This window comes from Nesoenas mayeri, assembly GCF_963082525.1.
Source record: "Nesoenas mayeri genome assembly, chromosome: 6".
Taxonomy (NCBI): Eukaryota; Metazoa; Chordata; class Aves; order Columbiformes; family Columbidae; genus Nesoenas; species Nesoenas mayeri.
Window position 1 is genome coordinate 11998417 of NC_137545.1, and position 23986 is coordinate 12022402.

General features: G+C 37.8%; 1 protein-coding gene across 1 annotated transcript in view; it reads right to left on the reverse strand.

The window, feature by feature from the left end:
• SPAG16 (sperm associated antigen 16) overlaps positions 1-23986 on the reverse strand; it is a gene marked incomplete at both ends in the record, with an annotated part of 350679 nt that overhangs the window by 145526 nt on the left and 181167 nt on the right. The window contains 2 exon segments of the mRNA XM_080346699.1: positions 11266-11390; positions 11394-11409. Of these exon segments, the coding sequence (XP_080202825.1) occupies positions 11266-11390; positions 11394-11409 (141 nt within the window).

Sequence of the window (23986 nt, forward strand, 5' to 3'; positions counted from 1 at the left end):
ATGTGTATAACAACTCTGCACAGAATGAGAGTGACGGCTTCAGCAGAAACACAAGATCAGACCAGCAAAACTGAGACCAACACTGGCGTGGAGGCAGCTGGCTCTCAGTAATTTCAACTCTCCATCCTCAAAAAGGGATGCTGATGGAGCTAGAAGAAAACCTAAGCTACCCAGCATCTGAAGCCAGCAGAGTGAACAACATGTTTTTCTCACAACCTAAATAAATTAATTGAAGATCTGCAAAACTGAACTGTTTCTAGTTACTCTCAGGCAGCAGCCACAGCAGGACCAGCAGAGACTGAAAATCAGGGTGAAACATAGGAAAAGAAACCCAGGAACTCCTTGAAGAGCAGGAAAAATTCTGCAGAACTTCTACAGAACATATTCATCGCTTCAGTGAAGCTGAACTAATAGGTTTAGAAATACACCATTTTGTTGTTACACTGTAAAGAGGTTTCAATTCCATATTCCTCCTCCCTTCCTCTATCAAAGTGGTTATCATATAGAATATTACTTTCTTTCTTTCAAGTAAACAACAGATCTAATTACCCGCACAGCTGATCAGAAAGATTCCTCTTAATTTCTAAGAGTCAAAACAATCACATCAAAATATTACTGAATTTGAATAACTGAATAAAATTTTGTCATAAAGAGAAAGATGAAACTTGACACCTGTTTTGTAAAACCGATAATCACAACGTCTTTTCAAACAACATGATTAGATTGGTTTAATGCTCTCAATATTAAATATGGCTGTTCTCAGATCTAAAATTCAGACAGTGAGAGAATGTAGTACACAAGACAATCATTTAAGAATAATGAGATCATTTCTATGTAAGCAAAGTATTCAGTACATTTGAAAGCTACTTACCTTATAGACAAGTATAAAATTTAAATGATAAATTATGAAGATAGCTAAATAATAATTTAAATAAACTATACAAAGACTAGCTATCTTTTTATTCCAATTAGGAGTTCAAATGTATCCAAGGTCACACACTGTGGCTATGAAGATTGAGGTCTTTTTGAAAGAGACTTTAAAAGAGATGTTTTGTGTCTGTGAGGGGCAACAAACTAATCAGTGAAACAAATTCGTCAGGAAAAATGGCATTCATTCATCTGGGGGTAAGAAAAATTGCAAATGAATAAGACAAAAAATAGACAAAAGAAACCACAGAAACCTTGTAAGAATTTCCTAAGAAATTCTGAGTTTGAATTGTTTGATTTAGCCAAAGTGGAATCCACTGTTATCATATAAAAGTTGTTTCAAAAACAAAACTAGAGCATTGTCATACCAATCCTTTCACATCCCTTTTCACTGTCTCAAGGAAGACTCTTTGCAACATTGTGGCTAAGGATTCAATTTCGTTTGAAAGGATGTGTGTGTGCATATAAGACTGGCCAGACTCTGAACATCTAAGAAGGCAAAATGTGAAGCAGATTGCCTCCAACTCTTTTCTTTGCCCCCTTACATACACTTTAACTGTATTTCCTAGCACAGTCTTCATTTTTCCTGAAAGCAAACTGCCACTCAGATAGTCTTAGCTCTAGGGAACTCAGGAAAAACACCTGATTTTGGTTGTTTGCTTGGAAACAGCAGTATGCTCATATAAACACCCTGTGAAACAGGATTTACATTTCAGAAACCACATACCTTTTGCCCTCCACCAAGACAAAGAGACACAAAGTTTCTCACTATGTATCCACACAGAAGAAAACTAACATACAGGAGACAGAAAACATGCCAACCAACTACACTTTTCACAGTGTTTGCAACTGTAACTCCTTACAATACACAAGAAACAAAAAAGAGAAAAAACTGTTTGTGTAAGCATTCTATCATAAATTTCTAAAATGCAACAGACCTTACTTTGTTTCAGTTAAAACAATGGCCTAAAGTCTACAGGAAAGAACTTAAAACACCACAACCAGACTCCAAACACCTTTTACCCAGCTCCCACTGCACAACAGCTTTTTAGAAATCTGAGCCATGTGTGCTAACCAGCAGAAAATACCTAACAAGACAATCAACAAAATGGCTGCAATATAAAATCCTTGGTCTTCAAAATAATATGTCAATATTAGAAAGGTTTCCTACTATTTATCAGTTTTACACAAAAGCTTGAATAGCTTTTCAATCAGTGATTCTGAAATACAGTACGCGTGAAAAGCCACCCATAAAACTAAGTACAGAGTGGTTTTGGCAAAGGGCAGCATTCTATTACAATGTGTTTTCTTCCTGTAGTTATTTCAAATACACATTTGAATTGCTCAATAGGAGGAACGCTTCCTCTGTCAGCCAGCTGCCTCCCTTTCCCCTCTTCAACTGTCATCAGCATTTCTCCCTCCTGCTGTTTGCTGAATTATTGTAATAGAGATATTATTAGTGAATCACCTTGACTTGGAATGGTCAATATTTCCACCAAACAACAAATAGAAGCCAAAGATAGTTTTTCATTACAGCATGGTCATTCTGGATGAAAAGTGAAGCCTATTCAGTAACCACACTATGGAACTGCTCACTGTTTGCTTTTTAAAATCGATATAATGATAGACTCTTAAAGTTCCTGATATAAAAGAAGGAAGTTGAATTTTGTCCCGCAAAGTATTTCTAGTTTAGAACAGCTTTCAAGGACAGTTCTGGTAAATGAAGGATGTATTTTAAAATAGAAAAATTGATGCAAAGTCCAAACAAATTTCTACAATTAAAGCAGCTGTGACTCAACTTCAAAATGCATGCAACAGTAGCCCTTTTTGGTCTTTCTATTGATGTGGAAAACTACATTTTTAAAGCAGAGGTAGTATGCCTGCCGAACACAAGTGGTCTGATTATTAACGTTTCCAAAGTCAAATATTCCAGATGGCCCATGGTCTGCAGACACAGCCATCTCAAAGACACATCAGATGAAAAGCAAAGGAGACACCTGATGATTTCACAAAAAAGAAAATCTGCAGAATTTTGGACATCTGCTGGATACCTTGGCCTGTGTAAGAAAACAGTCCTCGGCATGGCAGCAGTAGCAGAAGAGAAAAAATAGGCAACTTTTGCACAACAAAACAGGATCTAAATGTGTAGCAAAGTTACAATTATTATGAACCTGTATTTTCTAAAAACACAATGCAGAGCTGATCTCTCTAAAAAAAAAAGAGACACAAATATTGCTTTTCCTTAAAACAGATACTCGCCAATAGTTAACACAACCCCATGAAATTATATAAAATGCATTATATATATCCTATTATATATATATATACACACATGCACACACACATCCCCAAAACCCACAGAAAATAACCAAGAGTTACACATGCCAGATGAGATTAGCATGGGTAGAAACATTTGGCTTGTGGGAGTGGGTGGAAGGGGAAAAATTTTAATCAAATCCATTACCTGGTTATTGATTTGTCTTTGCCAGACTGATCCTGTAGAATACTTATAAAGCCTTTGACATTGAGATGTTTGGCCAAAGATATTGGATTAGACTAAGCAAAAACTGAGCTTCTCATGTAATCTCTCATATTTCATTTATATGTGATTTATTTCTTTGTCCAGCAGAGGCTTTTTATAGATAAAAATAATGAGATTGAGAATCCCAAAGGAAATCTAATGCCCACCCACTGAAACATGTTTGTAATGTAAAAATAGCAGGCTTTGTAGGCCTGGGAGAGAATGATGTTATGTGAAGATTGTTTCCTTCTATAAGAAGTATGAAGTTTGCCAAAGATTTTGAAACAAACAGAGCTACTTCTGAAATTAAAATTTTGCTCTACTTGAAAACATGAAGTACACAGTTAATACTGTACCCTGGGGAATTGAATGAAAGACTTCTGAAATAGTTTTTTCTTTGCAGAATAGATGAATGCAACTTTATTCTTTTGACTTCCCCTATTAGCTTAGTTTGATAAAACATCTGAACAAATGTCTAGTCTGCTAAATATAATGTGTCACATAAAGCCAGTTAGATGACTGAAAATTTACCGTGCCACACAAAAGAAGTTTCTAACCATTGCCAATTTCAATATGTAATCTGGTAACTAAATGCTTTGTTGAACTGTGAGAATCCAAGATTCTCTTAGAAATTACATCATTATGCCTTTTCAATACAAATGCTGTTCAAAAGTCCTAAGTAAAATGTAGCAGACTATCTTGTACTTCTTTAATAGCTATCAATAGTAATAAAAGGATAAATAAAACCCATCTGTTTCTGTGGTGAACCCTGAATTAGGTTTTAAAGTCTCCATTTCAAGGCACAAATCAGTATAATTCTATTCCACTGATAGCCAGAGACCTTTGTGATTAACATGAGTTTCACATCCCTCTCTTATGTTAATGCTTAAAGCAGAGTTAGCGGCTTTTAAGTCTCAGCCTTGTTTAATGCATAATGTGGAACTCTGCATTTATGACTCAAAAACTAGCAGAAAAAGTCTTCTGAAGCTCACTGTTTATGGACCATTTATTAACAGTAATCTCCAAGATCCTTGCACTGAGAAGACCATAAGTCTGGTTGTCTCAGTGGTCAGACAGAATGGGTGAACATTGACATTTTTCTTCCTTCTTCTCCCTGGCTTTCAGATGTACACAGGAGCTTGCCTGACCAGTCTTACTCTTTTTTTTGAACACAGAGCTTCTGTTCTCTGTGACCCTGGTGAAACCTCCTTGGTCAGTGAGGTCCCTTCCTCCCCAAGGGTATTGTAACCTACAAAGGCTAGTTCTGTCTTGTTTCTCTGTTGTCCATAATGAATCCAGCAGGTCTTTGAATGGGCATCACACAGCGTTAGGATGTGTTGCAGCATGTGCTCAGCACTCCTGATTCATCTAGAAGTAGCTGACAAACTGGAAAAACATTGCAGATCAGTGCAGTGCCTACTGAGTGAATTATCAGTACAGTGCCTACTGAATGAATTATCTGGGAGCCGCAAGGCCAACAAGTTTGAGGTTGGGGAGTAATCCCATGAAAACATGCACAACTCTAATGCCACTGGGAAAACAATCTGGAGTACAACAAACAGGAAGGTACCTGAGCACATCACAGCTGAAACCTTTATGGAATGGAACTGAAACGGTCTCTGATGGAGTACAACTCATCCTGTTCCTTCCTCGATACCTCAAAGAACTTCCTTTGGTCCTGAGTGGGTTAATGTGCATGGTGTTACCTCAGTGTGACTGTTGACCCAGCCTGGACAGTGGCTGTAAGGGGCGGGTGGTAACAAACCAACACTTTAAAAATCACTGACTCCAAACCTTTCTTCCTGTTGGCAGAGTTTTTTAAGAGCTATAGACATCCATGAGAAGGTCCCTAATTAGAAAGAGCCTCCAGTAGCATAGTCAAATTGCACAATAATGTTAAATTACAGCTTACATACAAATGCTGCTGTATTTAGCTAAAAACTAACAAACACTAGCTTGTAGCAATATTTTGTAGATCCTGGAATCACAATTTAAATAGTAACTGTTTGATCTGGAAGTCTCCCTAGCTTCACCAAATAACTATAGCATCAAGACTTCAAAGTCAGTACATTAAACAAACTGGCATAATAGATAATTCCTGTTTCTTCTCATAGAAATAAAAATAAATCTAAGACTAGTATTAGGAATTATTAAAGTATGAGGAAGAATGTATTTGATGTCAGTAGAATTTTTTAAATTATCCTGTGACTGAAGAACCTCGTCACACAATATGTCATCAAATGTTTTTCATTTGCTGAGGCTTCACTGGCCATGAACAGTTTTAGTTACTTAAAAAATATTATTTGCAATATGTAACCAAACAGCAGCCATTTATTTTTAGTATCAGATTGTCTGCTTGACTCTCCTTCACATCCTGTAGATGTTTCTCACCACACGCTGATATATGAGAATATTATAACTGGCAAGAAGATTGGTGTGGATTGATGCTTGGGCATCTACCGGTAATAGAACCGTCCTCACCAGTGCAGTCCATAGGGAGCCAAGAGCTGTAGGTGTGGGGGATGAAAAAAAGCAGCAAGCTCCCTGCTTGTAACTCACCTCGATAATCAAAGCACTATGGGCTCTCAAACTACAAAAGCGTGTCCACTGTGAAATTCTGAAATTGTACATGTACCTGCCAAGCTGTCCAGTCGGATTTTTGCTCCTCAAAGTTTCCCTCTCTCTCCAAGCACGAGTCCTCTGAGACGCAGTGAGCAATGAGCAGTGTCAGATCCTGCCTGTTACCTCTCAACAACTGATCTCAGCTGCCTGGAAATCTGGCCTGCCTCTCCTTTCTGTGAACACCTTCCCACCTGGATTTTGCCCCTCTCTCCCATCACTCCTCAGAGTTTTCTCCACATCCTCTCTCCATTTCTGGATTATTGTTCTGCTGGGATTTGCAGTCTATCCTTTTTTTTTTCATATTGAAATTCATCTCTGTATAGTTTCTTACAAGCCCAAATGACATGAACTAAAAAAACCAAACCAAAACAAACCAAAAAAAAAACACACACAAAAAAAGGTGGACTTACCTGAGCAAGAATTCATTTCAGTTTCTCACTTTTTTTTTTTTCCTGTCTACAATTTCGCTCAGTAAATTACTTGTCTAAACCTTCAAAGTTTTTGTACAATGAGGAAATCACTTCCACTCTGACAATCCTCCACAATTTCATATTTATCAGTCACTGCTCTTTAAAACTTGGAGCAAATACCACTAACCTGTCTGTGTTCATTCAAGATTGTCAGTAACATCTTGGACTTAGGCTGGAGAGGCCACCACAGTGCTCAGTCACCCACAGCACCACAGATTTTAAGCCTGCAAGAGGTTCTGAGAATCCAACTGGATTTTTCAAATTGCATCCTGTGCATCTTGAGCCTTAAATTACTACTAGGGACAGGGCATAGCTAAACTCAAGAGCAGATTTCACAGCTTTTTGGCTGCTTACGTGCTGGGCAGCATCAGATCAGCAGTGACTTTGTGCTGCTCAGCTTTACACATCTGGAACTGACCTCTGTTCTAGAGAGAGGTGCTTAGAGCTTTTTGCAGAGTGAGTGCTCATAGATGTTTCACTGCTGGCAACCCATAACCCCCAGTCAGTCAGGGTGCATCAAAATCACTGCCCCCCATAGCCTGCTCTGATGTGCTACAGAATTCCCCTAGAAGCTTCTTGTGTGAATTCAAGCCCACCTGGAGCTGCTATTCCCTCCCCAATCCCTCATCCTTCTCATCAATATATGTGTAGATTTTCATCAGGGTAATGCCACCCGCTTTTGTTTTGAGAGATACAACCTAGAGCTGCTTCTGTTCTTTTAGAATATGGATTGCTCTTTTAACCCAACACCTCATCTTTCTCTTGCATTCCCTCACTGACACCTTTTTCTAGGATAGCAAATATTAACTACCTTTATTTTCAAGATGCTTGATGCATGAACCTACTTATCCTAGCTTTCTGCCCCCTCCTCCCCAACCCCCCCCCCCATTACTAAGGAGACAATACCCATCTCCAGTTTTCCAACAGCAACAGAACATAAAGAAAAACCACACAGTTCAAGATAACTGCTCTGATATTTTTTGGTATAATAAACAAATTGATAACAGTTTTGATTTCTTTTCTCAGCAACTGTGAGAGTTGAAATAACAACAGAAATAATACAAGCAATTCAGCTTCTGTCTCAGGTGACCAGGACATTACAAAAGAGTCGACAATTTGACAATTTTCAGCACAAGTTTTAAATAGCCTTAAGAACCTACAGTTGATACTTCCTTTCAATTCAAAAATTCATTGTATTCCACAGACTCAAATAATGTTTGCATGAAAAGGGCTACAGACATTTTAGAAGAGTTGACTTGATTAATATTTATGAATATATTAAGGACATTATGTATTACACCAGCACACATATGGAGCAAGAATACAATATTTTACTTTTCACTGGGATTTTCTCAAACATTAACAAACTCCTCTGCTATGCTGCACAGCTTGATTCTTTAGCCACCTAGGAAGGTTAGTAATAAAGATAAATAAATCTAGTACATGCCTTGAAATATCTTTGTGTAATTAGAGTATGGTCCTTAAAGGTGTAGAATTAACATCTCTCTGCTAATCCAAACATTCAGGCCACCTGGTATTCACAGGTACTCTACTCAGGTCTTCTCCAGCTATCCAGATTTTTAATGCAAAGCCCATATGGATGACTGTGGCTGAAGTCATTCTGACTCCCTCACCCCTTCACACATCTAAAACATGAGTTGGAAAATATTCCTAAGTTTTTCAACAGTCACAGGAACTTGCAACAGCTAATTCATCTGCAAAGTACTATTCAGCCAGAATGGAGTAAAAATAGTGTTTGTTTTTGAAGTCTGACCAGTTGTCACCTGAGCTTCAAAAAGGAAGCACTGTTCTCCTCCCTCCTTCCAGCTGCTGTACTCTGTAGATGATGGGACCTGTTTGAAGTTTTACTTTTATTTAAAATGCTTAAGGCAAACTTCTACTCTTAGATCTGTAGAGAGCATCACAGCAGAGATGTTCTGCGCTCCTCACTGGTACAGAGCTCGTCTGCTCTCCTTCATCTATTGTCCTGGGAGCCACTGCCACTTGGGGAGAACACGTAAGGGACTAAGACCCTTTGTACAAACCAAAGAGTGCTGGGTGGAATGTAAAAAAGTTCTACATCGCCAGACTCTGGAGCTTCAGCAAACCACACACTCTCACTTCATTCTCCTTTGCTCAGATGTGAAGGAAGTGTGTTTTTTAAGCAAAAGTAATTGAGGAATGAAGCACATTGTCAGTAAGGGGGGAAAATGAGACTACTCCATCCCCACCATCTAACAGCTCTTCAGAAATTCAGCGACCTTCGCCCCTAAGCATCAGCGGCATTATGATACTTAAGGATATTGTTGCGCATCCCTACTGGGAAAGGTTCAAATCAAAATCCTCATCTCCATGTATTAACCAGTGGGGCAAGGTCCAGAGCCTAAAACATACCTTTACCCTTTTATTGTATACAGGTAAGTTCTTACTACCAACCCACATTCTCTCATCACGCGTGGGGAAGCTGAGAACATGTCAACCCAACAGCACCTTTAGCTTGAAGATTCTAGATCTTCACAGCTACCACCAAGACTTGCAACTTTACCCCTATTTACCGAGTGGTAGCACAAAGACAACCATGAGAAAGACCCTTGTTCAAGTAATAGTATACTGTGAACATGTAAACATGGATTTCTGGGATTTGAGGTCACTTGTACATGCAGAATCACCAGGTAAATTCACATCATAGCTCTAGACTGGTTTCTCCACAAATTATTAATACAGTCAGTGTCAGTGTGTGGATTATTCTGATGCTGTCCAAAGATGATTTGAAAGTAGACTCGCGTGTGTGACTGTGAATGCACATATGTCCTATAGCTACACATAATATATTTCTCAGATCAGAGGTAAAAATTGCTCCACCCCTGATTTTATGAATGGAGAGAAGAAACACAAAAGAAATGATCTAACAGAGGACAAAATTAAAGAATGTAGAAGTGTTGGAGTTCTATGCAGATTTCTAGATCACAATTTAACAGCCCAGTGCCACAAAAATATTTTTATTTTCAACTTTTGGATAAATATAATTTTAAATCTTTAAAAAACAGGAACATAACTATAGGCCACCTACAATTGATTCCAGAAAAGTTCTATGAGAATTTTCCATTTTTATATAATTGTTTTTAGTTCTGGAATACCTAATGCATAGAAGTTACCTACTTAAAAAAGTATGGTTAACTATATTCTGTCACATCATATATATTTTATCCAGTAACAGAAGACACGATTTTAACAGCACTGCTTTCGAATCACTCCATAGCATTCAGCAGGAGTCAATTTATACGGCAAGAGAATAATGATGTACCTCAACTCATTTTAATTTCAATAATTGGATGAGAAATAGGAAAGCCTATTGAAAGGACTGTATTCTGGTCAAAGACTAATGAGAAAACAGTTTTGAGTCTCTGAGTCAGCGGGTGTCATGGTAACAATGCATTATCTAAATCTGATTAGCATGCCCAGCAGCTTTATAAATGATAACATGCTATTCTAATTGTATTTCCCTTGCTTTCCCTGTGATGAGTTTTATATTCCTGACAGGTAAGAGGAAAGGCAGCATCCTGTTTATCTGCAACTTAGACTTCGGATGTCCAGCATGCTCACAAACCCTGTGCAACCTGTCAATTAGTAACAGAAAAAATTTCCAGTCACCTTAAAACAAGAAGCTGAGTTTTCCATTTCTCTCCTCCTGTATTATGTGTAATTAAGTCAAATATTATTGTGGTCTTTTAAAGATACAAAATTATTTCTAAGGTTATACACATGAAAAACAAACCACCACGAAACACCAGCATCTTAAGAAAAAGCCTGTTTCATAGGAGAAAGAGATGCAAGAAAAGAGTGTGTGCTTAATTCATCCCAGAAATCATTATTTTATCTTGTTGAAGTTTTGAAAACATGAAGGGGATTTCCTTGTGTTTAGAGGATTGTGCGTGCATTTGCTGACTCATTGCAACATTGGAAATCAGAAGGGACCATGAAATCAAATAGGATAGTTTTCCTTCTCATGAAGGAAAGAGATAATATTGCTTCATAAAATGAATACAATGACAAAACAAGGCTGGAGGTTTAATAATACTCTTTTTATAAGTGAACCTCAGGTGAGTAGCCTGGCAGACCTTTACTATATTAACAGTAAAGAACTCTATTGCACCTGCAGCCTCAAAAGTATTCTATTCTTTCAACACAATGGTCAAGAAATCTACTTTACGTTTAGCCCACTTCCATGACCTGTGTATCCTAAATATTTATTTCTCTTTTTTAATGTTCACTTTCATTTATTAGTTCAGCTACAAATCTGTATTAAAAAAAAAAAGTCAGGAAAGCTCATATTCTTTAGGTAAACTCGAGTACTCTTAATCTTATGACAAATAATGCCTAATATAAGAAATCAACTTTTCTGTATTCTTAATAATGGAACAGTGTTTGTTATAGCGCATGAATACGGAGAAAATGAATACAGCGAGACCTAAAAAGCATATTACTCCTTGTTACGTGCACTGGCACATGGACAAAGTTTAAGATGTACAAATACTAAAAGCAATCAGTCTTAAGTCAACAAACTGAAAGCCAGAGGAACATCTACCTACGTTTGGAAATTCAGCAGAGAGCGCAGGGTTACACTGAGAATAGAAAGTCATCAAAGCAGGCCAGTGAACAAAGAAAGAGCAAACACGTACTCCCCAGAAGGGATTAGTGCTTGTTCAGAGGACTGTTTGCACTAACCTTGGATGAAAGCAGCAGCCCAAAAGCTGATCAGTGTGACCTTCACCTGTCATGGTGATGTTCCCATCAGGTAAAACCCACATTTTCCAGAGGTGGTCATCACTGCCAGTGACCACAATGTTTTTTCAGGGATGCAAAGCCAAGCTACAACAGAAAAAAAAAAAAAAAAGACATTATATTCTGCAACAATTCCACTTTATGTGAAATACACAGTAGTGAGATTCATTTAACTCAGGGCAACAGACAGGGAGGATTCTGATTTGCAAGGGACTGAACAAGCAGTGATACTTTCTGTGCTCATAACGATTTAAAAGATACACTATGTAGATGAGTTTCTGCTCCTACTTAAGAAAACAACAAAAACATTACTGACTTCTGTGAAACCAGAATTATTTCACACTCTCTTAACATTCCAGTTGATTAAAACACTCAAATGTATTTTAAAATACTTTGTTTGACTTTTTTTTTCTTACAGCCATGCAAGAGGATAAATGAACAAGCAGAACCAAAGTGAACCACTTTTTTCCACACCCCAAATAACTTCAAAAGCACTGGCCTGGCAGCCTGCTGCTGATGGCTTTTTTTTCTTTCATTGTGCCCATAGGTGTAAAGTCTCCTACCTCTGAGAAATAACTCAAATGATAATTACAGTCCAGGAGCTACATAGTCTTTGCCATCACTTTAGCACCTGTTCACTGGGACCAGGTCAGAAAATCCATTTCAATTCTCTACTCAAAATATGTTACATGTTTTCTTTTTTTATTATGTAGCACACCGGGACGTAATGGAAATCATACACTTATCACACCCCTATATTGAAAACTCAGTTTATTTTTGATTTGGCAACTGCAGAGCAGCTTAAAATGGAGCCAGGGAAGAAAATAAATCTGTTGGAAAGATAACAAGTAGTGTATTTCATATGGATTTGTTTATTTGATTTAAATTGTTGTAATGCTTTACTATTTGTTGAACATCAAAGAGTATCTAAGAGCTGACTTAAGTCCCAGGAGTAGATTATTTAAATAGATTAAATCTAGAGTTTGGAATCAAATGCAACGATGGAGAGAGGAATCACAACTTGCATGTGCCCCTATTTCAGTTGTGCATCAGAGACGACAGTTTGCAGAGAAAAATGCTTATTACATCAGAATGAGAATAGAGAGAGCAATGCAAAGCAACCAAATTGAAAGAGAGGTCTTAGAAGGCACACTATTACAAAAATATATTTTTCAATAGTACCTTTTTCCTGCACTCTAATAAATTCATGAAATTCCTAAACCAGAACCACGGCTTCTACTATATTGGGAAAAATAATTCCCTCTATCAAATTCATGATAAAGACACATTCGTATCCACCAGATTTTAATCAGACAACACACCTTTTCATGCAGTTTAAGGCACAGTTTGGGAAGATTCCTACAGCTTCATCAGCTGAATTCATCTATGCAACCCAGGAGCCTGGGTTTTACCCATTCTATAGTTTCTTGGAGAGAAAAAAATGTTTTCTATTTTTGCCTAGAGAATAGAAACTTCCTTTGCATTTACAGGGAGAAAAAGAGGGAATGATGCTATTTAAATTCTCCAAAGATGCACAAAGAACAATCATACCACTTAGATTGGCCACAACAGATATCTAAAAGAGCAAGGAGGGAATAGAGATAAAAAGAGAAAATTAAATGCTAAAAGAAGGCACAGCAGTGGCCTGCAAATTACAGGATGAGAACAACTCTCCCAGGTTCCCTATACTATCAGAGACGTCTGACAGACCAAAAATCCCAATGTAACATTGCTGGTCTCTGCATCATGCATAGTCACGTAGCATTGGTATTCTGGGGACTGCTAAAGAGGAGACCAGTTTCACAGAAAATGAGCGGGCTAATAACTCTGAAGACAAAGCCATCAGGGCTGCTACACACACTCTCCTCTCACCCGTGAAACAGCAGACCTGCCTGACTGGCATGCACCCGATGTGCACCGCACAGAAACAAGATCAGTGCACAAGCATCTTTTGCTGGCCAGCAAATAAAAGCTCCTCTGGATGTAGCAAGGGAAAAATAAACAGATGTGCATTCATGAAGACTAGAGAAGGAGGATGCCCTCTGGAAAACCACCGACAGCACGTGCTGCTGCAGGAAGCTTAATCTGTCTATGATGGAGTTAAATGACTGGATTTTTCTGGTTTGGGGACAACTTTATCATTGTGTTATTTGGAGAAAAAAAAAAACAAGTGAACAGTGTCATATGGATACAGCTTACATTTTTCTCTTAATCAATTTCAGATACTTCAAATACCCTTCAGTTTTTCCCTTTGGATATTTCTGCTATTGACCACATGCATGTTGAGAAGACTTTCCATCAGTTCTCTCACATTCTTCCTGAATACCTGTCTTCTCAGTTCCCGTGATATGTCACACAGTCTAACTTAAATTGCCTTCAGTCTACCATGCACTTGAGGAAAAGTTGATGTCCTGGCTTCGTCCAGATCCTGACGCCCTTTTTGAGCAGTCCTTACCCCAGCTCGGTTGCAGCTGCCTATGGACATGAGCTGCACTGTCATTCATCCTGCTGCAGCTCACAGAAATGCTTTTTTCCCATTCTTAACCCTCCCAATGCAATTCCAGTCCAACTTGTAAAATGTCCAAACTTCTTCAGTAACCAGATGTTCCTAAAGAGCTTTGAGACAACTCATAAAGTGATCTTCATATGGAAGAAAATGTCTTGCCATCAGTATGAAGCCTGTAAGTTTATTTTTCACAGGCTTTACTTTTAATTGCAGAGCTCTTGTAAAATACTGCTGCTATCTACTGTTGTGGGTTTTTTTGGTTTTTTTTTTTTCCTCCATGACATTTTTACAGGCACACAGTGAACACTATTTAATAAACAGCAAATTTGTGACATAACCACTGTTGAGCTGCTTCTGAGAAAGGGAAGCCCATTCATCCAAAAGGCGTTCTATATGCAACATTAATTAGGCACCCTTGTCTTCATTTCTAGCAATCCAGTATTGTATAGATTTTTGCTTCATCTTTGTTCACAGGGTCTAATTATTTCCAGTACAGAAGACTCTGGTTAGATTGGAATGGAAATCAATAATGGAACATGTGTGATAGGAACATTAGTTTTCTCCACCTCCTTCTTTGGGATAGAAGTGAGATCTGAGGAGAATCAACCAAGTGAAACAAACAAACAAACAAACAAACACCTCACAAACAAACAATAAAACCCCACACCACAAAACCAGAAAAAACACCCCTCAAAAACCTACAAAACAACCTCACAAACAAACAAACATAACCACAAAAAACGTTCTCAGAGATTTGCTGCTGTTAAGTATAAAAATACCGATGTTTATACAACTCATTCTGGCATTATAAGACATTCTCAGCTCTTCAGCACTTGCCAAAACAATCATTGATTATTCCAGTTTATTTTGACTGAACCATAAATAAAAACATGGTATCTTCACATGCAAAATACTTCCAGTCTCAGCATGTACTACGTTAGATCATTTCACACATATAAAATCAAGGTTAAAAAGTGTAAAATCCAAAGCTCTCTGTCTGACCTTAACTGTGTGTTTGTTTTGATACAAACCCTAAACTCCATTGCACTGAGGCAGGGGAGATTTCAGCCAGATGCAAAGGAAGTCTTTCTGGCAATAAGGGTTGTGAAACACTGGAACCAACAGCCATCTGCCGTCATTAGCACACCGATCACAAATTGCCTCGGTAGATTACTCCCATCGAGGTTAGGAGAATGGGCTGGTTGGTGTCTTGAGGTTCCTTCAGTCCTAAGGTAGCAATGTTCCTACTGAGCCCTGGTTCATTTGTTGCCCAAAATAGACAGTGAAGAGCAATTATAAAACAATAAGAGCACTACCTCAAAACTTTTCTAAGGTGTAACAGCAGTTAAACCAAATTTCTCAGATGCAGGACAGGATGGTATACAAAAAAAACCCCTTATAATTTAAAAAATAACTTTAGTGGCTGAAATATTTCACAAATTCACCAAATATTCAGCCTTTTTACTAACTTCCTACAGAGCTTTCTGCTCTTTCCTGCAGGAATAAGAGTCTAGAACTAAAAACCTAACATAAATAGTCTCAAAATTAGGCACTCTAAGAATGAATAATGCAAAATTAATGACCAGCTTAGAACTCTTTAAGGGACATATCTAGCCTCATCCAATTGCTTTGTGGCAGAAATAACGACAAAATTCAGTTTTCTATGGTTTCATATATAGGAGTTACACAGAAAAGTATGTTCTCAAAATAGACTGAATTTAGCTGCCAAATTCTAAAGCAACACACAATTTCTAGAACCTCATGATTTGATCAAATTTATTTGCACTCACTGATACTGGCGAAGACGGTTGTTGTTAATGCCAATAGCTGCTTTCAGACCAGAAAGCTCTTCTGCTGCATTTCTTTCGCCAAAACATGAGAGCAGCAGAGCTCCTTGAAGATTAAATAAAATTAAAAAAAAAGGGCAACCACATTTTTCTTGGTCACAGAAACATTTCAGCTAACATTTTCTTACACAGAAATTCAGCCTTAGTGAGATACCTAACACAGAAAAATTTTGGTCTGAGTAGTTACATTTTAGAGAATTTATAAATGACTAAAAAACTCAGTTTTATAACAGAAACAGTTGGGAAACTGCAGATATTTCTTCCTCTACCCTTCAGGCTCTCTAGGTGTGTTGGAACAGAAGAACAGAGTGGGTTTTGAAGTCAAGGACATACCACACACTGAATTCTAGAGAATGGCTACTGACTACAGCCCCAAACGAGAGCAAGTATGTGCCTAAAATAGGACGATATCAACAGCCCTACTGAAATCAGTACCATTGTTCACATACATACACTTAATTATACTGCTGGACTTTGTCCTAAAAAAAAAATCTAGAGAATCTGTAAAAACTGAAATACCATTCCAGTCCCAGCTTTGCTGGTCACTAGCCAGTTATGCTAGTCACGACCCAAGTCTGGACCTAAGACAAGTAAACCAAACCATTAGGAACAGTTTCTGTGACAATGGATGGACAAGCTGCATGACCTAACCACATTTTTTGACCTCCTGTGTTTGCAACAGTTTTTGAGGCAAAACACCCATGACCATACAGTTAGGTGCCAGGAGTGGCAGCTCCATATGGAGGATCAGCGCCATTTCCTCACCTCTGCAACCACACTCCAAGGATCTAATTATAATCAAGGTCAATCTCTAAAATTATGACAGGTGAGGAGGTAGTAGACCACACAAAAAAAATCAGATCAATAGAAAGGCTGATTATTACCTCACAACGGACTGAAAGGCAGTAGCTGGCAGTCATGAAAATCCCTTCAGTTTCTCTTTATAAGCAGAAAGAGAGTGACAGGATAACATGCGGTTAATCCCTTTATTTGTAACACCTTTTGGCATATCGCTTCTTTTTCTCCTTATCTGTGTAATAACAGCGTGGAAGGGATGATAATGAGAAAAACCAAAAGCGAAGAGAAGTGTTTTGCATGGGGTGTGAACAGGGAGGTGCTGGATGCAGGGGGCTGTGGCGTCAGGTGCTCTGAGGGGCCGTGGGGCTGCCCCACCAGGCCCAGCTGGTTCCACCCGGTTCATACCGGCTCTGTCACCGACCCTCCATGGGACATGGTGTAGATATCAGTGACACTGGTGGTATTTCTAGGAAACATAGAATCATTTTGGTTGGAAGAGACACTCAAGATCATTGAGTCCAAGCTTTAACCTAACACTGGCACTAAACCATGTCCCTAAGAGCATTATCTACACATCTTTTAAACACCTCCATGAATGGTCACTTAACCACTTCCCTGGGAAACCTGTTACACTGCTTCACAAGCCTTTCTGTGAAAAAATTGTTCCTAATATCCGATCTGAACCTTCCCTGGCACAACTTGAGGCTATCTCTTCTCGTCCTGTCACTTGCTACTTAGAGAATCATATCAGTTGGAAGAGACCCTCAGGATCGAGTCTAGCCATAACCTAACCTAACTCTGGCACTAAACCATGTCCCTAAAAACAGCCAGTGAGCAGCTGGGTGGGCATTTGGCCCTCAGCCAAGATAAAACCACCAATAAATTAAAACTAAACACATCACAAAAGCCTTATCAATAATTTTCCCTGCTACAACTTACCCTAATATGTATTCTTTGAACAACATCTCTCTAATATAGTTATTTCTGCCACCTTTTTATCTTGGCTTGAGTTATCCAGTCTCACCTGCCAGCATCCTTCAGCAATAATTATAACCCTGACATTTAATTCAGGGTTTTATTATGCAAAGGTAGCATAACTGAAAAGCTTTGCATTCCTGTTTGAGGCCTTAAAATTTATCTTTTCATGACAAAATGGAGGAAGGAAAAATACTTTCAGAAGAGAAAGTAAGAGCTAAAACAAACAAAAAAATTATAAAGCAAAAAAAAACCCCACAAAAAGAACGTAAGTGGGGGAAAATACCCATAGCGCAAAGCTCATATCTTTTGTTTCATTTATGTAAATGCCCATCTGCAAGTCAGTGATAGATCTCACTCACAGCAATGCTTAAAAATCTCTGTCCTGTCTAGTGAAATTCCTGGCTGCCTCACAAGCCCCTGTGACTCAGGATTTGGGAGGGCAAAAACTTTAAAGATCTGAACATACCTAAAGTTAATCATCTAGATCACCCAGCAGATCTTTGTATACCTTTGAAAATACTTAGAAAATATTCTTTCAGAAACATACATCCATACCTCTAAAAGACCAAAAGACTTCATAATTTACAGTTCTAGCTAATTTACTTATTCTATTCACCATGCACACAAAACCTTCAGTCTTAGCTGTATAGCAGTAGCAAACACATTTGTTCTTGTGAAAAAGCAGAATAAATTCACACAGTCCCTAACTTGCCAAAATCAGCTCTTCTCTCAACAAAAAACAGCTACAGAAATTTGAACATTCGATACGACACACAATGCCTCCACAATTAACTGTATTAGACACATCATTATAATTCACGGATGTAGACAAACTTGTAGTGAGAAATTAATAAAGTCAATTTTGTGATGCTTCATCTTTGATCACTTTCTGTTTATCCACTCTGTGTGCAATTATCAAAACACATTAATTTGTATTAGCTGAGTGTTGTAACCTACCTAGGTTTTACTGCATTAGATCTGATCGTGTATGTGCTGCGCCAGTCTAAAATAATTTTCTTCTTAACAACAAAGTTTGGCCCTACATCAAATCTTAGAAAAATTCAAAACTCTCCTGTTGATCTGCGTGTGTTTTATTTAGGTCTCAGTCCTTTGAAGATATATGCATATTCCTGAATTATGCACTGCCGGGAGCCCAGATGATTTCACAGTATATTACCTTAAAAACATATATAATCCATTTTCAAGATAATCCTTAATCAGATCAGAGAAAGAAGATTTTTCTAGAACCTATATAATAACATGCAAATTGTTTATGTCATTATAATCTCATGTACTGACAACCTCTGCAACCTAACATTAAGCCTTTTATCTAGAATGCTTGTAAATAACAACCCCCATGAATCTATATTACTTCTTAAAGAATCTTTACTTATTCATTCCTTCCTTTTGCTTACAAGGTTGTTGATAATTACTGTGGGCCAAAAAAATACCAACAGCCACTTAGTGTACCATGTCAGCTGTTACACATTACAGAAACAATGCATTTCTAACCTGCCTTAAACCAAAGCAGCAGGCAACTAACAGATCACCTTATTCCACAGAGAAAGCCACTGGTTTAGTCTGCAGAATCTATGGGCTTGTTTGTTTGTTTCGGTTTCTATTTAAATTATACAGTTTAGATGATGACAAAGCTGTGAATAAGACAATAGACAGATCAAATAGTTTGAGGTGTTTTTTGTAAGGCTGAGGATGTTTTTCAAAAAAAGCAGCTAAATTGGGAGTCATGCTCTGTGATTCCAGTAGCTTACAAGCTCTTGTTAATATGCATCTGAGTCAGTTTTTCAAGCTTAGTCAACTTACTAGTTACCTAGCATACTTTAAGGAGAAGTGATTAAGCCAAAAAGAAAAAGAGAGAATAAAAGTAGCAACAAACAAGTAGATGTAATTAAAAAGTTAAAGCATTGACGTCCCTTCCTAATGTCTTCCCTCCGGAGTGGAAGCTATACTTCCTTGCCTGAAATGATCTATACCATGATTCATACTGCCAACCACCATGTAACCAACCTTCTGCTATCACTTCCTTTATGAAAAATGCTACATCACTTGCTTTTAGGGAAAGGCAGTTCCATATGAGTATTAAATTATAGCACTCAAAATAGTATTGAAACAGGATTAGCTTAGATCTGCAGAGTCTTGAAGCCAATTCTGAAAGAGATTGCAGCTGACAGGACAACTCTAGAGTAACAAAGAAGAGGCTGCAGATTGCCAAGCTTTGTGCGTGGTCTGACCCTAGTTAAGAAGCAGCACATTTATTTTTACACAGCACCTCTGGTTGCAAACCACTTTATAGGCAGAGGAGCAAAGGGAAAGGCAATGTAGGCAAACTCGCACAAAACTCTTCCTATTCCACATGTAATTGTTACCTATTTTTTGACTTGTGCATTAAGTAGTTGTTTGGTACTGAGATGATAGCTTGTCTTCCTTTGTAATGAAAGACAAACTGCTTTTCTAAAAGGCAATTTTAGCTTGACCAATTTGAAAAGATGCAGGTTGCTTTCACAAAAGCTTCTACCCATGGCCTGGTTTGAATTTGTTTTCATCTTTACTGATAGCAATTCCAAGTCTTCTGTTGCATGGCAGCTTTTTCACAGATGATTAGGAGCAGTGGTGTGGTATGTAAGAGCTTGCAATGAAAGCTGCTTGAAACTTGCCAGTTGGTAAATTCTGTTAAATTATCAAGGTTGATAAAAGAAAATATTTTAAAATATAATTTTCAACTAGAGCATCAAACTGTCAATTCACATTTCTAAATTAATAAGAAACCAAAGCACCAATGTTTCAAGCCCAGTTTCCCTCCTGTGTTTCTTTCTCAGTTTTGATGACAGGGAAGGGTATTATGCTCTGTGTGTTGTTTCAGAACCATAATGCTGAAGAATGCTTCCAGCAACAGAATTGATGGAAACTTTTGTGGGAAGAAAGTTACATAAATAAATAGTTTCTTTGCAGTTAGGACTGAGAGCCAAAGCTGATACCTATCAGTCATGTTCTTCCTCTGATGATCTTCATACCCAGACATATCTGCATGAGCAAGAAATGGATTTTAGGTTCAGAAAGGATGACAGTAAATCTCTCGTTCCACAATCCCTAAGCTGCAGGCTGCAGACCCCAGTGGGCTGCAAAGCTCTGCTGAGTAGATTGCCCACCCCAATGGCTGTGCAATTTTCCCCACTGGAGAAGGTAATTCAATTTTTCCATGACGTTTCAAGAGAATTTTTTCAAGCTATTTGCTTTAATCTCATCTCCTGCACAGGATTACAGACACATGAAATGCATCATATAGTCCACTTTGTGCTAAGGAAGGATAGTGTAGACTCACCAAGCATAGGTTTGTTTAACTTTTCCTGGAACAGGAGGTTCCACGACACCTCTAGGTGGCTTTTTCTGGGGTTCATACTTCAAAAAGGGTTTTCTAAAACACAACCCTCATCACTCTGAATGCAAATTACAGAGATTTCCCTTAATTCTTCTCTCAGGAATATAGAGAACAACTTCTCTCTACCTTTTGCCCTAAATCTTTTACATATCAGATGGTTGTTACTCGCGTTAGGCAAACTCATTTCTCTAACGTAGTTTTCTACACGTTTTTAAAAGTAATGACCAAACACAGGTACAATATATCAACTCAGACTAACCCTTATATGGTATAACTACCCACATGATAGACACCACATCCCTCTTCACATATTCCAGAATTACATTTCCTCAGTTTGCAACAGCAATGCATTGTAGTCATTGATACCCATTTTTTCTCTCAACAGGCATTACCTATCTTGTATTTGTGTATCTGAATTCTTTTTCCTAAACATATCATATGGTACTTCACTTTATTGAATTTCATCTTGATGATTTCAGACCATCTCTCCAATTTGCCAAGTTTATTTTGAATTCTGATCTGACACAGAAAGGTATTTGCAACTGCTCATAGCTTAGCGTCATCTGCATATTTTATGAGCTATTCTGTATTCCATCATCTTCACCGCTAATGAAAATGCGGAACAGAACTGATTTCCTAAGCAAATTCTCAAGCTGAAATACAGACTGTGGAGTTCAACCAGAATGTTCCTGTGCCAAATCCATTACATTGGTTTGTACTAGAACTTATAGTTTAGAAAGGCACACAATACGTATGTTAAAACCTTAAATGCAAGAAAAGCCACCATTTGTTCTGCTGAATTTTTGCAATAATTAATTATCCTCTTTTAATTTTGGCATAACTTTAAAATCAGGCCAGCTTCACTCTCCAGCTGCATAATGTATTCTGATTGCTATATCAGAGAGAGAACATCCATAGAAAAGACTGACTTATAGAATTACGATTTACTAACTGATAGATTCTACCATATCATTCCTTAAAACTTCTATGGATTAATCTTCACATGGAGTTTTAACTGAAGTTTAAAATTCCAAAAATGTTTTGTGAGACTTGAACGAAGTAATGCTGCTTTAGGAGAATCAAGTAATATCTTTTGCCTACAGTTCTTGGCTCTGCTATGGAATTATGTACAATCACTCGCAGAAAAATACTACCCTGCTGGCTAAAGCCAAACCCTTTAGGACCATGTAATTTCTAGAATATTTGCTATGTGATATTTGGCAAATTGTCTCCCAGCCTCCTCCCCTCCATTTGCTGTCCATAAGCAATATGAGGAGGAAAAGGAAAAAGCAAAGCTCTTCATTACTGGAAAACAACCTTAGAGAGATTCAGATTCACATTTCTTTATGAAAAGTAGAAATAGGTCTCAGGATTCTTCTCAACTTCCAGCATGTGCAGGAAAATAGAACTTGGGGCAGAAGAAATAGGAGACTTATTCTGGGACATACACACAAACCCGAAGACATATTCCAAGTGCTGTTAGTTAGAGATTTACAAAACAAAACAAATGCTACACAAACCCACCACCAACAAAAACCCAAACACCACACCAAGTAACAAAACCTCTTTACTCTTTTTAAATTATGCTACACAGTTCGGCTTCCAAGCAGGAAAAAGAGGGAGAAAGTTGCCTGTTGTCGTGCTGTGAGACTCTTAAGTCATCACTCCAATAGAAACATAAGTCCATTTATAGAAAGACATGGTTTTCCAAGTGTTTGTTATCCTGTGTCGGAACACAGAAAATCATCTCCATTTCATTTTGCTACCACCATTTTGTGTCACTGCACATGCATCACATATCTGTATACGAAAGGGAAAAAAGCCCAGATTCCTAAACTTTGGTTTGCAAACCAATACTACCCTATAGAGAGAGAAGGACCTCTGAGAATCTGACCAAAGGCTACCAAAACCACCCAATTTTTCTAAAATCATTTTTTTACACATATAAATGTTAATGTATCATTAAGATGCCAGAGCACTACGAATGAGGAGAGAGGTTTCTGCTTATTTTAGACATAAGACTAGACTTGTAGGAAATGTTATTGTGATGCCATCTAATCTAAAAAAACTAATGATGTCTTTAAGAAAAAGATGAACTAGGGCAGTGAATCTTGCACAAGTCATTCAGAAAATCTCATGCATATAGTTGCAAGATTTGCTTCTGATGAAGCAAAGGTACAGAGCACAACCTCAAAGACTAGTTTGCTTTTACGGGTAAGTGGATCTGCATTGCTGCATATTTTTACCAAGACATCAGATGCTTAGTGAACAGAATCTGGCATCCTATATAAGGAAGGTTGTCAACAGCTGCTTTAGAGAACCCTTCTGGAAGAAATGTTAGGATACTCATTTATGGTCAGTTCAGTTATTGATGAGTGTGAATATTTTGCAGCAGCACCTATATATGTGACATCTGTACATCTCCAGAAAGACCATCAAAGTTGGTAGGTGGTTTTGGTTGGTTGGTTGTTGATTTTTGGTTTTGTGTGGGTTTTTTTTTGTTTGTTTGTTTGGTTTGGTTTTTTTTTTTAAATAAAAACCCCAGTTCCTCTTAACTCAACATAATGGAATCTTTTCTACCAGTATAAGTAATCCATTTGTACTAACTAAAAACCAGGAACCTAAAAGCCAGTTCTTGATCAGCTTTACAAAAATAGCTCATCAAGCATACTAAAGTATGTAATGCTCTCACACATGCTAATTTTAGCATATGTATAATACCACTTACAGTTGATCAATATATCCTGCAGACTGAACACCCCATCATGCCTACTGAAAGCTCGGTATTATTGTGAATTTAACATCTGCTAAATAGTTGAGAGTGCACCAGAACTCTATAGTCTATTTGTCATAGGAAAAAACCCCATCAATATGGTAATTGCAGAAGTGCAAAATGCAGTTTAAAGACCAATGCTGGCAACTTTTTTTATTCCACGTAGCAGGAAAACTAATGAGGCGCATCCTTGATCAGTTTAGTGTAATCCTAAGAGCACTAAATAATGCTTCTCATATAAGTATTTGAAGTAGTTGGCTTAAAGTAAAAAAACACAAAAGATTCCAGCTCTAATGCTACAGACACAGAAACACAACAGTTTAAATCACCATTAAATCAGAAATTATATGGACTATTTTTATTAACAT